The following is a 13,821-nucleotide window of genomic DNA, read 5'->3' on the forward strand; positions in this document are numbered from 1 at the left end:
CATTAAAGCTGTTCACAAAATAATTTAGCGTGCAACTGGGGAACTTTGAACACAATCTGCAGACTAAATGTTAACCAGCCAACCCTCTGCCATCAGTGATTTCAGACTAGCAACTGCATGGCAGCTAATGAGGTTTTTTTAACAAAGGATTCCAATGCATGGCTGCAAAAAGATTCTTCCTAGAAGTAAAATGCTTTTAAGTTACTAGTCTTTATTTCAGGAACGCCGCTGTAACAATTTACAAACATTTCAGTTTGTTCTTGTAGAATGCATAAGAGTTAGTTTATGCACAGATGTTTAAAAATCAAGAAAATAAACGAAACCTTTTGCACTCCTTGCTTGTTCTAAGGGCCCAGCTGCAGACAGAGATCTGCCTGGGAAGCCTACTGCTCCTATAGACCACTCCTTGGCTCTTTCTTGTTTGTGTTTGAGAGGAACTCAGTGGAATTTAGGGGCAAACCAGAGTATGGAATAAAAGACCTCTTCCTTCACAGCTTATCCCAACTCTGCTCTGGTGGCAGGTGCTCCCAAGAATGTTTACGCTCTTCTGGAAGTTACGTACTGTACCATATGAGTAAAGCAGAAACACAACACTGCAGGGTTGTATTTTACGGCTTCCCACAGTCGGAGGAGTTGTCTAAAAGAATGAGTCTGCCTTTAAGGTTCTCCTAGGTATTTTGAAAGCGGGAGGGGAAATCTAAAAATAAGAATCTTAGAAGAGCAGTCACAAGTACTTCCTCTTAAAGACCTAAATAGAACAGAGCCATCTTTTTGTAGAAAAAGAATTTTAGTAAGAATAGAACCCACTGAGATACAGGATTAAAAAGAAAAACAACCAAACAAATTGAACACTCTTCACCAAGGAAGAGTCAGTCCTTGCAGTACATTGAGTTAGGTGTTCTGCCTGCCTGCACAAACAGGGACAATAAATCAAGGCAAAAATGACAATTGTTTTGTTTTGTTTTCATTACATGGAAGATGAGATACTTGCTTATCTAGAAGGATGCTGAATATCCAGCTTGGTAGAATGAGGGTGTCACAAGAAAGCAACAAGGAAGGCAACATGTTCTTTCTTGACATTGTAATCCTGTTCCCTGTCTGTGTCCCAGCTCCCTTCCATCAAATATTCACTCAACGTCAACACATCAGTAGTTGTCATAGTTAACAGTTCCATGCTGCCAATAAAGATTTTATTGCACACACCTAAAAGGCATACAGTTGGGTTTTCCAAGCAGAACCAACAGAAAATAGCTAGCACTGATGGTTTTTACAGTAAAAAAAAGCACTTTTTCAGAATTAGAAAGCACTAAAACCTACTCAAGCCATTTTAAGGTCACCTTGAAAAGCAGGTAAAAGTTTGGGTTTTTTAAAGGTTAAACACCATCCTTGTACGCTAGAGGTAGTAAGCAACAGCCAAACCCTTCTAATCACATCACTGAAACACAGAAAACAGAGTCAGGATATTCTGTAGTGCATATAAGGAAGTGCTCATTTATAGACATGCATGGTATAGAGAACTCTGACACATGAAAAGGAAAGCTGTCAATATCACTGCGGTTGGGAGTGATCCTATTTGTGATGGAGATACCCAGGGGAAATTACACAACATTGTTGGGGGAAAATTATTAGATGTGGGGGTGGGGAAAGCAGAGTAAGCAAGAGAACCAGCCTCTGGTATAGATTTCTTAATTCTTCCCAGGAAAAGCAGTACATTTCCAACACTAAAACTGACAGCTCTTTGTACCAGCACTTGTACTTTGCAGTTCTGTAACATGTATTTTAAAGTTTCTCCATGATCTTATAACTTAGGGAATCAGAGTCCTGCATCTCCCCAGCCACTGAAAACATCCCAAACAACTCAGGCTGTTTTAAAATTTGCCTAACATGTTTGAATGCACACTATAATGGATACATCCTTGATGCAGAAATGCCTTTTTGTTTCTCTTCATAATTTGGTAAGACACTTTCACAACAGATGCCTCTGAGGTGCAGACAGTGCATTCTGGGCAGTGGTAGGAGGGATTTCTCCCCAGAAAACGTCATCAGCATTCAGAGAAAATGTTTATCTGTTCAGAATGAAAGTTTTACTTCCTATTTTTTAAAATTTATCGTCATGGTGGTACTTATTGAGAGTAAAATTCTCCAAGTAAGACCGATTGTTGTTTGTTCTAAACCATGGCACACAAGACCTCTCCAAAACAGAAGAGAGGAAAAAGAAAATTTCTAAGACCAATGGAATCGCTGCTATAGTAGCAGATATGAATAACATTTCCTTTTGAAACTTCAGATGAAAAGTGAACAACCAGCTTCCCTTAGTTGGTATTTATAAAAAGATGATTCTAAGTTTTCCCCTCTCTCTCTCTCTCTCTCTCTCTCTCTCTCTCTCTACACACATATAAGTACATTAATAACACAGTCTTACATAACTGCAGAATTGACATCCCTTATCCTTTCCCAGCTGCCAATGCTTTTGTTGCACCAGCTCAAGCTTGCTTTCTTTGGTTAGCTTTCCTTTATTTCCCAACTTGTACCACTTCTTCAGTAATAAGAAATCATTTCCAGGTTGTCATTTGGAAGCCAAGCTTGAGCAAATTCCACCCTGAATCAAAGACAAAATGGAAGCACAGAAGAGTGAAAGCTTACAGTGAACTGATAATACTGGCTGGCACAGTTTGAAGTATAATTTCCTTTGAGAAGTATAAAACATGGGGAGAAAAAAAGAAAAGTCAGTGATTATTTTGACAGTCAAAAACATTAGCTATTGTTAATTTTAGTAATTGTAGTCATTGAATAAGTTGTAACTCTTAAGATATGTTATAATTTGTTCACTCATATCAATTTCTTATCTTTAAGTTACAACCATCTGCTAGAAGTACTGCAGAAGAAGTGGGGCACTGGAATGGGTTGCCCAGGGAGGTGATGGAGTCACCGTCCTTGGAGGTGTTGTACTGAGGGACATGGGTTAGTGGGAAATACCGTGGTAGGTGGATGGTTGGACTGGATGAACTTAGAGGCCTTTTCCAACCTTGGTGATCCTATGATTCTGTTCACATTGCACAAACACCATAGTTCTAGGTGACAGGCTGTGGCACAGTGCTCTGCTCGTGCCACAGCTCGCTGTGTGCTTTCATTTGTGTGCCAGAAAGGCCCACTTGCCCTCCTTTGGTCACAAGATTCAGACCATAGCAGCTGCAAAGCATCATTCCAGCCTTCAGTTGGAGGGGAGCTACAGCCCTGACAGCTCTCTGTCGCTCTGCTCTGTGCCTGCTGGAAGAGCAAAACGAATCAAGCAGAATCGAACAAGGCAGGCCGAAGAGAAACGTTACAGGCACAACTGATTACTAGGGCTGTCTGAGTTAGAAAAAGGAAAAAAGTAGTTAATTTCCACTTCAACTCCTGATTCAGATGGTTTTCCCTTACTGAAAGAGAGAGAGCTTTTACATGTTTTGCATATGAACGGTATCTAGAAATGCTAGGAAAGTCCCTGATACCTGGCATTTATCTGTGGGGGATTTTAAAACATCCCAATGTCAAGAGGCTTTAGAAAGCCTTTTCTGTGTAGGTGTGTCCTCCAGCTCCAAGAGATTTCTATTTCATTTTGATTTAGTTACAGGCTCTGTTTGAATCTTTCTTGTTACACAGCGAAGACAAAAGGATCCTCAGGGTCTCCATGGGGATTGTTTGGGGGAAAATTTCATTACTGATCTCTGCAGCCAGTTTTGATTTTTCAAGTTTCCCTCCTTACGCTCAAAGCTTCAAATAGAATCACAGGCTCAGCCTAGAGTAACACAGTTCTGTCACACTCTTTGGAACTCCACACTGCAACCCAACACTGGTGTCCAGGCTTCTGCATCCAGAAGTTCCTCAGGAACCCAAAAGACCTCCCTTGCAGGATTATGTCTTTATATTAAAACATTTTCTAGGTGTTATCAAATTTTACCAAATTCTGTTAGACAATTATTTATTAATTATTATTATTTATTTATTTTTATTATTATGTCCAGTTAGCTGGAAATAAACACTCCTCACTTCAGTTAGTCTGCAGAGATACCATTGCATATTAAGCTCCTCATGTATTAGCCATCTATGAGGAAGGCAGAACACTGTTTTATCAGCAAAAAAATAACAGCAACACTTAAGTCATCAGACCAACTGATAAATACATGTATCAGTGGATTTACACCGGTTACAGATTTCTCACCACAACTCTCATCCCAAGCCTCGTTACAAAAAAAGGCTTTTTTCTCAAGTCAAGGTGCTAACAAACGAGGCTTAGCAATGCAAGCTGCTGTAGCTGAAACCAGCCAAATGCTCCTGACTAAGCACATCCTCATCCTTAACAATCAACTCATGCTTTGCTCTGTAGTTTCAGCCCATTGAGGGGTAGAAAATCCCTCAGTGCCAATAGCTGCAGAGAATTAATTACCTAACTGGTTTTCTACCATCCTGAACTGCTTTTTGACAAACCAAAGAAGGCACAGCCCTCAGACTACTTTGGGTGTACACTGATGGCCACGTGGGACAAGTACTTTATTCATCACTCTCCTGGGATGACTTCAAAAACCCCAGAAACATCACAAAGCTTACTTTCATTGCCAACAGTGCCATGACAGTCAAAGCTGCCCTAGAAGGGACACTTTGTACATCACTCATTTAGCTGTAAGAGTCCTGTGTCTATCACCTCATCTCTACCTGGAATGAGACCATAGCCAAGTGTGGTATTTAACACTGAGCAGCTTGAAGTCTCTGCAATTAAAATTAGCATTTTTGTGCAATATTCTTTTACCTTGCAATGGAAGTCAAAACACATCATGAAATCATGCAAAAGCACCTGGGTTGTCTGGTTCTATCTAGTGAAAATTGCTAGAAACATAGGCCTGCTATCACAGCAATAGATATGTGCTCAGAAAGTGTGCTCATATTTCTATCAGCTGTGTTTGCATACTGGGTTTCTAGTGGAGAAATTGGTATGAGATAACTAGGTAAAATACAGCATTGGTTTAAGTATACATAAACCTATCAAGTCAGAACCACAGAAAGCAAGAATAAACCTGACTGAAAACTCATCAAGAAGAGAAGGAAAAAGGAACAAGTCTAAAAGAGGAAATTGTACAGGAAGAGAAAAGAATTGGATTAATTCTAATGAAAAAAGAGTACATGAACACTGAATGAAGGGCATCTGACTGAAAGAGAAATGAGTCCTGAATAAAAGGCACGAAGGCTATTGAGAAACACTGAACAAATACACCACCGTGAAAGATGCTGCTTGAGTTATCAGGCTTTCCTATTTGATAAATACAGCACAAACCAATATTTTTCACATGGCACCCATTTATCTGCCAAACATCAGCAATTCTGCACCTTCCTTAAGATGGTGTAAAAAATAGTCAAAATTTTAACTCTTTGACTTGGACCAAAGCTCTGCTGCTGCTTCCTTCCTTATTTGTTGAAGGAGATAAATTGTTCATAGACTAAAATTAAGTCTTCTGCTTTCTGCTGAGGATGCCTTTCTGACTGCATCATTACTATGCTGGTATGCCTTTAGTCTTTTCTTGGCTGATATGTTCCATGCTAACAGCAACATCCTATTCAAAATGGAAAACATGATAAAAACATGCATAGAAAAGACGGACAGGAACGCTCTATCAAATAGCAGTGGAACAATTTGATCATCAAATTATGTGCATCTCAGAGTTACATCTTTATATTCTCTGTAGGATACTTCCAAGAGTATTTTATGACTGTGGCACTATCTGATGCTGCACTGTAAAGCTGGAGGAACACTAGCAAAGTTCAAGAACATCGGGAGAGTCTTTTTCACCCACACAAAGCTGTAGCTCAGAGACAGTGAAACCACATTGTTTGTGATTTCCAGTGGGAAATCCTGAATTCTCAATTTTTAAAAGTTCTGTTTATTTGTGTTTGCAGGGGAAATACCATGGTAATCCCATGCACATAGCAGTGATCATCTCAAACTGCTTAAGAGAAGAAAGAAGAATATTGGCTGCAGCCAGCATGCCCGTGCAGGTAATGAATTACATTTCCCTAATTTACACCATGTTAATCTGCCCACGTGCTTTTAGGACCAAATCCTGTCCTCCATTACGAATTCCACTAGAGTGATTTATGTGCACTGGGGGGTTGCCAAATGTTACCCTTTAAACTCATGTTTGTACTTCATTAGTGGCTCTGCTGCCGCAAACATTGCTATAAGTGACTTCGATGTCACAGCTAATCTTCAAAGACTTTAATCTGTGGGAAAGACTTTAAAGAGATTATTCTTTGCAAAACAGATGTGTACATATTAAATTATGCATTGCGCTAATTCATATGAATTATGCAACACAAAAGACATTCCATCTTATATGTTACACTGATTGTTTTTACGTTACTTGAAGGAAGAAATTTTAAAATCATATTTACGACCATTTTGTGGAAATGGTTATATGGTTAAAACCCAGATTGAATATTATTCAAGGCAACTTTGTTCTTTTAATAACCTGCAGATGCAATACGTGTTTTTATATGAGTACTGTGATACTGGTCTTTTTTTTTTAGAAATCTAATCATCTATGTTTCAGGTCCTTTAATTTACTAGACATTTAATATCTGCTGTACACCCAAGCCCTTTCACCTTTTGGATTTCCAAGTTAAAGAATTACGCTTTTGAGATCTGCAGAGCTAAACAGATTGAGCTGTTCACACCAGTCCTCAGCCAGTAGAACATTGGGTTATGAATTCCCTGTCTGTGCTAGAACTTGCCATATCATTAATAACATTTGGCGTTACTTATCCAAGCATTATCTGCTCAATGTGTTCCAGGGACCACTGGAAAAGTCTTTGCAGAACTCCGTGGTTTCAGAGAGACAAAGAAACGTGGAACACAAAGTGTCAGCCATTAAGAACAGTGCCCAGGTATTCTGTTGTCCTGTTTCCTATCTGCACAGCCACGAGCTATGAATTTCATAGACATATCTATTGTTAAGCCAGGTAGCACCAACACCTTGTGTCGCTCCATTATTCCATTATCCCACTATTCTCCAGATCCCAGCCCAAGTTAACTGCTCAATATGCACATGGATTCTCAGACAAGTTTTTGCAGCAACTTTGGGTTAAGTGCAAGAGTTACCTAGTTTAAAGCTCTCACGCTCATTGCTATGCAAGTTACAAGTGGATCACTGAGTGCAGTAAGAACACTCCTACTACTTCTAAATAGATGTGACGTTCAATAAAGGTACTTCTGCAATTCCATCTCCTTCAGTTGGTCAGAAGTATCTAGACTTCCTGACCTTTGAGTCACATGTGTACCAAGATTTCTGTAAAGCCAAAGACTACATGACATAATTATACATTTTGGAAGCATGAGGGGCAAGGAACTCTGTACGCTGATGGTAACAATTCTCCAGAAGCTTGTCATACCACTGCAGAGTAGATTAGGACTGAGCCCTATAGCTATGTCTTGTATAACAGGCTGCAAAAGTTCACAGAATAACTGCCTGTTCATTTCAAGGCATGATAAGGATTCAGATCACCTGTAGCCTTTTTAGGATCCCAGCACCTCTTCTAGCTTCATAGCAGATTTGATGTAGAAATTATATTAGAAATACCTGTCCATATGCTGTCCACAAACAACACTTCAGGCATACTGGAAAGAGGTCCTACTAGCATTCTCTCATAAGCGCCTCTCTACACAGAGAAGAAAGGTAAAGAGATGAAACCCTTAAAAGGATAAAGCTAGCTTTAGAAGTTGTGGTACTAGATCTCTATCAATGTTACAGATAAGAGCTGCAAAGCAACAACAGCCAGATCTGCAACTCAGCAGCCAACCACGCTGCTCCTCCAGCCTGTGTCTAGCAAGCATCTATGAGGGAAAGTGCAGCCACCCCTGAAAGACCAGGGAAAATGAGAATAATTTCCAGGTACAAGGGTTTTTTAATAGGTAATTAAATTGAACACAGAAATCAGGCAGCTCCTTGTGTACGTAATTTCATACCTTGCACACGTAATTTAAAAGCTCAAAAAAAAAAAGAAAACAGAATTATTAACTTTGTGTGTCCTAATTTAGCAAACAAACACTTTTATTTTCCCAGACACTGAACTTGCATATCTCAGGGAACTAAAAAGCATCATTCATGAGTCGTTGGCTTCCTATAAACAGCACAGAAAAAGACTTTGGAAGCAAACCAGATTATTTCCTACAGATTTATTTTCTTTCTCTTGATACGTCTTTTTTGAATTATCTTTGTATGTTGTACAGACACAACACATTCTAAACTTTTTGCTGTGGGTATGAAAACTAACCCTTGCAAAAAGCCAAAGCAGTAAAGCTGCGCCATTCCTTTACCAAAATTGCTAAGTATTCCTCTAAAAAATAAAGTCCCTGAACCCTGCTGTTCTCTTTGCTGCTCAAACCTTTCTGGCTTTGCAAAATTATCCACTTGCTTTAAGGCTATACAACGTCAGTTAAGTTATTGGTATAACATTTTACGTGTTCAGATGGTGGGAAAGAAGAATGCTATGTTATGCCTTTATCCATTACAAAGTAAGTTCCTTTTTATGCCACTGTGAACACCAAAGTAATTTCTCGCTTTCCTCTCCCCTGGGAAAGATGACTGACCAAGATGTCAAATACTTGGAAGACTTGCAAGAAGAATTTGACTTCAGGTATAAAACAATACAAAGTTTAGGTAAGTGCTTTTGTAATCGTTTTTAGATTCTCTAGGAAAAAAGTGATTACACAACTAAAATCCAGCCTCAGTTTTTTTCTATGTATTATTGTGATAATATATGTAAGCATAAAAATCGATTTTTAGTTTGTATAAAGCCATAGTCTGAGACACAATGACTCTCACGGGGTTAAAAGGGCAAACGTGATCTCATTGTTCAAGTGCAGTTATTTTCTATAGATAAGGGGCACAACACAATGAGAAAAGCATAACTTTCTTAATTTAAAGAACTTATTTTTCCCTTTCCTTCTGGTTGACTTGGCCCTTCCTTGGCACAATGTGGAAGAGCTTCTTATTTCCCAGAGTACTGTTTTAGCCTCTAACTTGGCTGTCTGTTCTTTTTTGACCACAGTGATGATAATCAACTGGTAAGCACTCTGCATGCACATTTGACCTACAATGGTTGAGATCTGCACACTGCAACAGCACTTGCACGATCTCTTTGAGAAAAGAAATTGAGGTCCACTCGTGTCTGCTCAGATACCTTCCTGGTACCTCCCTTTGAACATGCGGAGACAGCTGGGGTTTGAAATGCCCGGGTTCTTAAACACATAACTTGCATGTTTAAGGCTGGATATGGCCAGACAATTGGAAGAGATCAAATTACTGTGGTTTAACTAGGTGTTGGTCATCAGGTGAAACACAATTATTGATCAAGCAGATGATTGAAGCCTGCCCCACTTCTGAAATCAAACATGCTTACATAGATGACTTTCGGGGCTTACAATTTCACTTTGCCAACAACTGCTGCACACCAGCTTGAAGTACTTTAAAACGTCTATGTGAGCAACTGCGGTGGCTGAGCAGAGAGTCGAGTACCCATTTCCCTCTCTCAAAGTACATACTCTGATGTAATGAGATGTCAATCCACAGCTCAGCAGAGACACAGTTGGCACCAATTTCTTTTGTGAAGGTAGCATGAGTGACACAAGTGCAAAAGATGGGGGATGAGCCAAGTATGAGTGCATATGTGGTGAGCTTGGGGAAGCTTGAAGCTAATGCATGATCCAGGGAAGGAAAAAAATTACAGAAAGGGGGAAGTACCAGCGTTCGGTACTCGTGGCTGCTAAAATCCCCATGGTGATGGACATTTCATCTGTTTCAAACGCGTAACCTTGATGCATGTCAACCAGACACGTAATTCACTTGGAGCCTAAAGAGCTTTACATGCTGACACCACGAGCATGTGTCAATTGTACACAGATCAGTCATTGATCCAAGCCAGATGTATATATCACTATGCACATAAGAAATATAGAGATTTCTATTTATGAGCCATGCCTTTTCTACCTTTTTCCTGTTCCAAACGCATGCACACATTTCAAGAACGGCATCATAAAACCATAGCTTAAGTTTGTATGCAAATGGGCCTATTCAAGGGAAATGTGCCATTATGTAATCTGCTGATGCCTGCAGTTTATTTTTCTCCCTAGTTCCTCCTGCAGTCAGGTTGTGGTTCCCCCCCACATCTCCCATAAACACGCGCACAAACCCCCACGCCCACATCTGTACCGAATTAACTGAGCAATTTTTTCACCCCTGGCAGAGCAGAGCGACAAAAACAGCGCCCTCATTAAACAGGAAATGTTGGCGTTGCAGGCGATGCTCAATACGTTAGACTACAAGAGAAAGGTTAGTGACATCCTTTGTCAGCTGTGAGTCATTTGCTTTCTCCCTTTATTCCCACACCGAATACTCCAATGCTACTTGTGCCTTCGTGAATTCTCTCCTCCTGGAAGAGCAGGCAAACAGCATGTGAGTTATCAATACACCAAAGGCTTTGTGTTTGTGTGGGTAATCTTGGCGAGCAGTTAAGAAAACAGCAATTAAGCAGAAGCTTAATTAGGACTATGATTCCGCTCACCTTAGACAGGAGGACTTCTGCACTGCACTGGATGGATAGCTTAGTTGGCAGTCTAGAGCTTTTACAGTAAATAAAAGTTATCCCAAGTAAATGTGATCTAGTAATTGCAGAACCAAACAAATGCACAGATACTACCTAGCTCTGTTTAGCAAGAGAGACATGTGACTACGAGCACTTCTTGACCATTCCTTTACCAGTACAGAAAGCCTTGTGTTCAGACACACATACCTTCTACTGTTTAAAGCAAGTCAAACATACAAACAAAAAAAAACCTGTGAATTGGACATGATGCAAAACAGAAGAAGGATTTTATGACCTTGACAGTGCTTCTAAATATCAACTGCTTGGAGGTGTTATGCCCACTATGAATACAACCTCCCCCCCCAACCTCTAAAGAGAAATTTTTACCGAGGAAGAGCTGATTGATATTCAGGATTAGCTTTACATGGTGAGTAATCCAGTCACCTCTGGGCTAAAGAGACAAAAGTGGTGGGACTAAATACAGACGTTTTCAAAATCTTACAAAAAATGTAATGAGCACTTTGTGATAATGGCTGAATGTTGTAGCCGTTCCCTGTGGCCAGTCTGTGACAGCTATCCCATGTTACAGGAAGTACTAAGTAAAATAGGCCGTGTCATCCACGAAATTGATATGCTCATGAGCAACATGCTGACCGAGGAACTGCTGGACTGGAAGAGACGGCAGCAGATTGCCTGCATCGGGGGTCCCCTCCACGGGGGGCTCGATCAGCTCCAGAACTGGTAAACCTGCACTGAGCTTATGTTTCCACTGAAAACCACAGGAAGTCTGCAAGCCCCATGCACACAAAATGATAATTCCTTTAGATCGGTTGCCCTTGCTACCTTGCAACAGCAGAAAATTCATGAGCAGCTATGCAAGTAAATAACTAAAAATGCACTTTGCTTTGGTAGATAAAACGGTAGAATTTGCTGGTAGAATGAATGACATTACAGTAAAGCACTGAGCCTGAGCCACTGCAGTCGGTCATTTTTTGGTTTGATGGTAGTTGCAGATATATGATACACATACCCCAGGGAGTTCTGCTTGAGTAAGAGCTGTGCTGACTGAGCTTGTCACTGAGGACAGTGGGAGTTTTGTCTCAGCAGGAGCTGGGTAGATACTTTATGCTCTGACTCGCTGGTACATCACTGCTCAAGGCTTAAAGCTACCCAGAATTGAATGACCGAAGTCTGCATCATGGTGGTAATAGAACCAGGCTTAAAAGAAAAAAGAAAAGAAAAAAAAAAAATAATAACTTTAGTTTAAAAAAACAATAATAACACCTCTAGAGAGCATCAGTTTCTCTCCCATCTAACTACTATTTTGGAAAAGGTAAATAGTAAGAAAAAAACTGGAGGGAGAATAACCAAACATAGACATAGTTTATGAAATCTGAAGAAAAGAATTTTGTTAGTCTTGGTAGCACGTCCAATTCATATAACCGTTATCTTTTCTATGAGTAACTTGGAAAAACTACTAAGCTGTAGGCAAGAAATAAAACTAGCAGCAGTGCCCTGTGTGTAAAACATCAAGACAGTGATGCATTTCCTCTAAACTATCACAGTCACTCTTGCACTATTGTTGATGAGGCCTTCGGGGAGATATTTACCTTTGAAAGTAAAGTGGGAAATCTTGAATGATGTATATATATACAGCTGTAAACAAAAGATGAATGAGCAAAATTGTGTATAAAGCTTGAAAGCACCATAATGCACAGAATCCAATTTCCCCAAGCAAGAACTTCAGTAGGTGTTATGTTCTATTAATGGCTTACATGAGAGATTACAAGGTAATCTGTTGTCTCTCTGTAGTTTTACGCTGTTGGCAGAGAGTCTTTTTCAAGTTAGAAGGCAACTGGAAAAACTGGATGAGCTGTTGACCAGACTGACATATGATGGGGATCCCATCCCAGTGCAAAGACCTCAGCTACTGGAAAAAGTCAATTTCCTGCTCTACAACCTCTTCCGCAAGTACGTAAGCTATTGTGAATTCATGTTGCTTTACTTGAACTGACACACATTTATTGGTTACAATAAAACCTAGCTGTGAAGAATGAAAAAAAAAAAAAAAAAAAAAAAGGCTGAGTCTGCAAGGATCTTAAAGACTGAGTTTCCAAAGGAAGGAGTATGTTCGGCTGTCATCAAAAAGCAGAGAAGCTGAAGGTACCAGAGAGCTTCTCGTGTACAGCACTTAAGGTTTTGTGGTCAACTTCTGACTCTATGTGAACGCCAAAACCCACTTATTTCAATCACCTACGTATTGCTGAGAATTTTGTGTAGTGAAGCGGCAGATCCTTCTCTTTTCTCCTCCCCACAAAGTAGTCTCCCCTCTCAAATTCATCCAGCTATTCATATATAACATTTTCATAATTTGTCTTCTCTTTCGTACCAGCTATACAAGGAGACAGACCACAAGTAGCTATTCTATTAGCTGTGTCTGCAAGTAAAACATGGTTTATTGCTTTTTTATAAAATAAGGGAAAAAACAATTACTTAATTTCACTGGAACCAGGTTCAGTGGACTTTTATAGCTTGATTTATGGTTCCGATAAAAGGCTAGATCATTCAATTGATATTTTAATCCTATAGAATTTGATTTTGGTTTGATTTTAAAGGTATAACATATCTGTTTCTTATGGGAACAATTCAAGTGTAAGTCAGACCCCGAGATCATTTAGAGAACTGAGAGTGGAAATGCAAATCTCCCACTTCTCAACATCTGTAGAGAAGTAAGTTTCAAAGAAATAGATAATATAGCTTACTATATGTTTATTTATGCATATTCCTATCAATCTACTTGTTTCATTTCTTTTTACCCTAGTTCATTTGTGGTCGAAAGGCAGCCCTGTATGCCAACACACCCCCAGAGGCCAATGGTTCTTAAAACGTTAATACAGTTCACTGTAAAATTAAGGTAAGAAAAGCCTGATATCAATTCCTCCCTTCGTATGCTGCACTTTACTCTAGGAGACCATTTCAGGATCCATAAAGTCAAGTATTACAACTTCTGTGTCAGAGTCAGGCAGAGACCCTTTTGACTCCAGGGAGCTTTCTCAAGTTAAAGGTGTCTAAAGGACACCGAACCTGTCGCTTGTAATAAGTGGCAACGAAGAGCAAACAGCAGAAGGAAGACAGGCAGACTGTGGCCAAAAGTCAGCACCTTCAGGAATCTATATTTATTGGATTCTTGGTTTAATGGCTTTGCAAGCT

At 39.8% G+C, this 13,821-nt stretch overlaps 2 protein-coding genes across 5 annotated transcripts in view; one reads left to right on the plus strand and one right to left on the minus strand.

Moving 5' to 3' along the window:
- The window catches only part of MYO1B (myosin IB), a 166,508-nt gene that overhangs the window by 134,863 nt on the left and 17,824 nt on the right, over nt 1–13,821 (minus strand). The gene's annotated exons all lie outside the window — the stretch shown is intronic.
- The window catches only part of STAT4 (signal transducer and activator of transcription 4), a 40,094-nt gene that overhangs the window by 11,256 nt on the left and 15,017 nt on the right, over nt 1–13,821 (plus strand). Inside the window, exons 4-10 of the mRNA XM_031604434.2 lie at nt 5,929–6,027; nt 6,823–6,915; nt 8,609–8,687; nt 10,273–10,358; nt 11,201–11,352; nt 12,424–12,582; nt 13,433–13,525. Coding sequence (XP_031460294.1) covers nt 5,929–6,027; nt 6,823–6,915; nt 8,609–8,687; nt 10,273–10,358; nt 11,201–11,352; nt 12,424–12,582; nt 13,433–13,525 — 761 coding nt within the window. The remainder of the gene's footprint in view (nt 1–5,928; nt 6,028–6,822; nt 6,916–8,608; nt 8,688–10,272; nt 10,359–11,200; nt 11,353–12,423; nt 12,583–13,432; nt 13,526–13,821) is intronic.

The sequence above is a fragment of the Phasianus colchicus genome, chromosome 7 (genome assembly GCF_987193195.1).
Source record: "Phasianus colchicus chromosome 7, bPhaCol1.hap1.1, whole genome shotgun sequence".
Lineage (NCBI taxonomy): Eukaryota > Metazoa > Chordata > Aves > Galliformes > Phasianidae > Phasianus > Phasianus colchicus.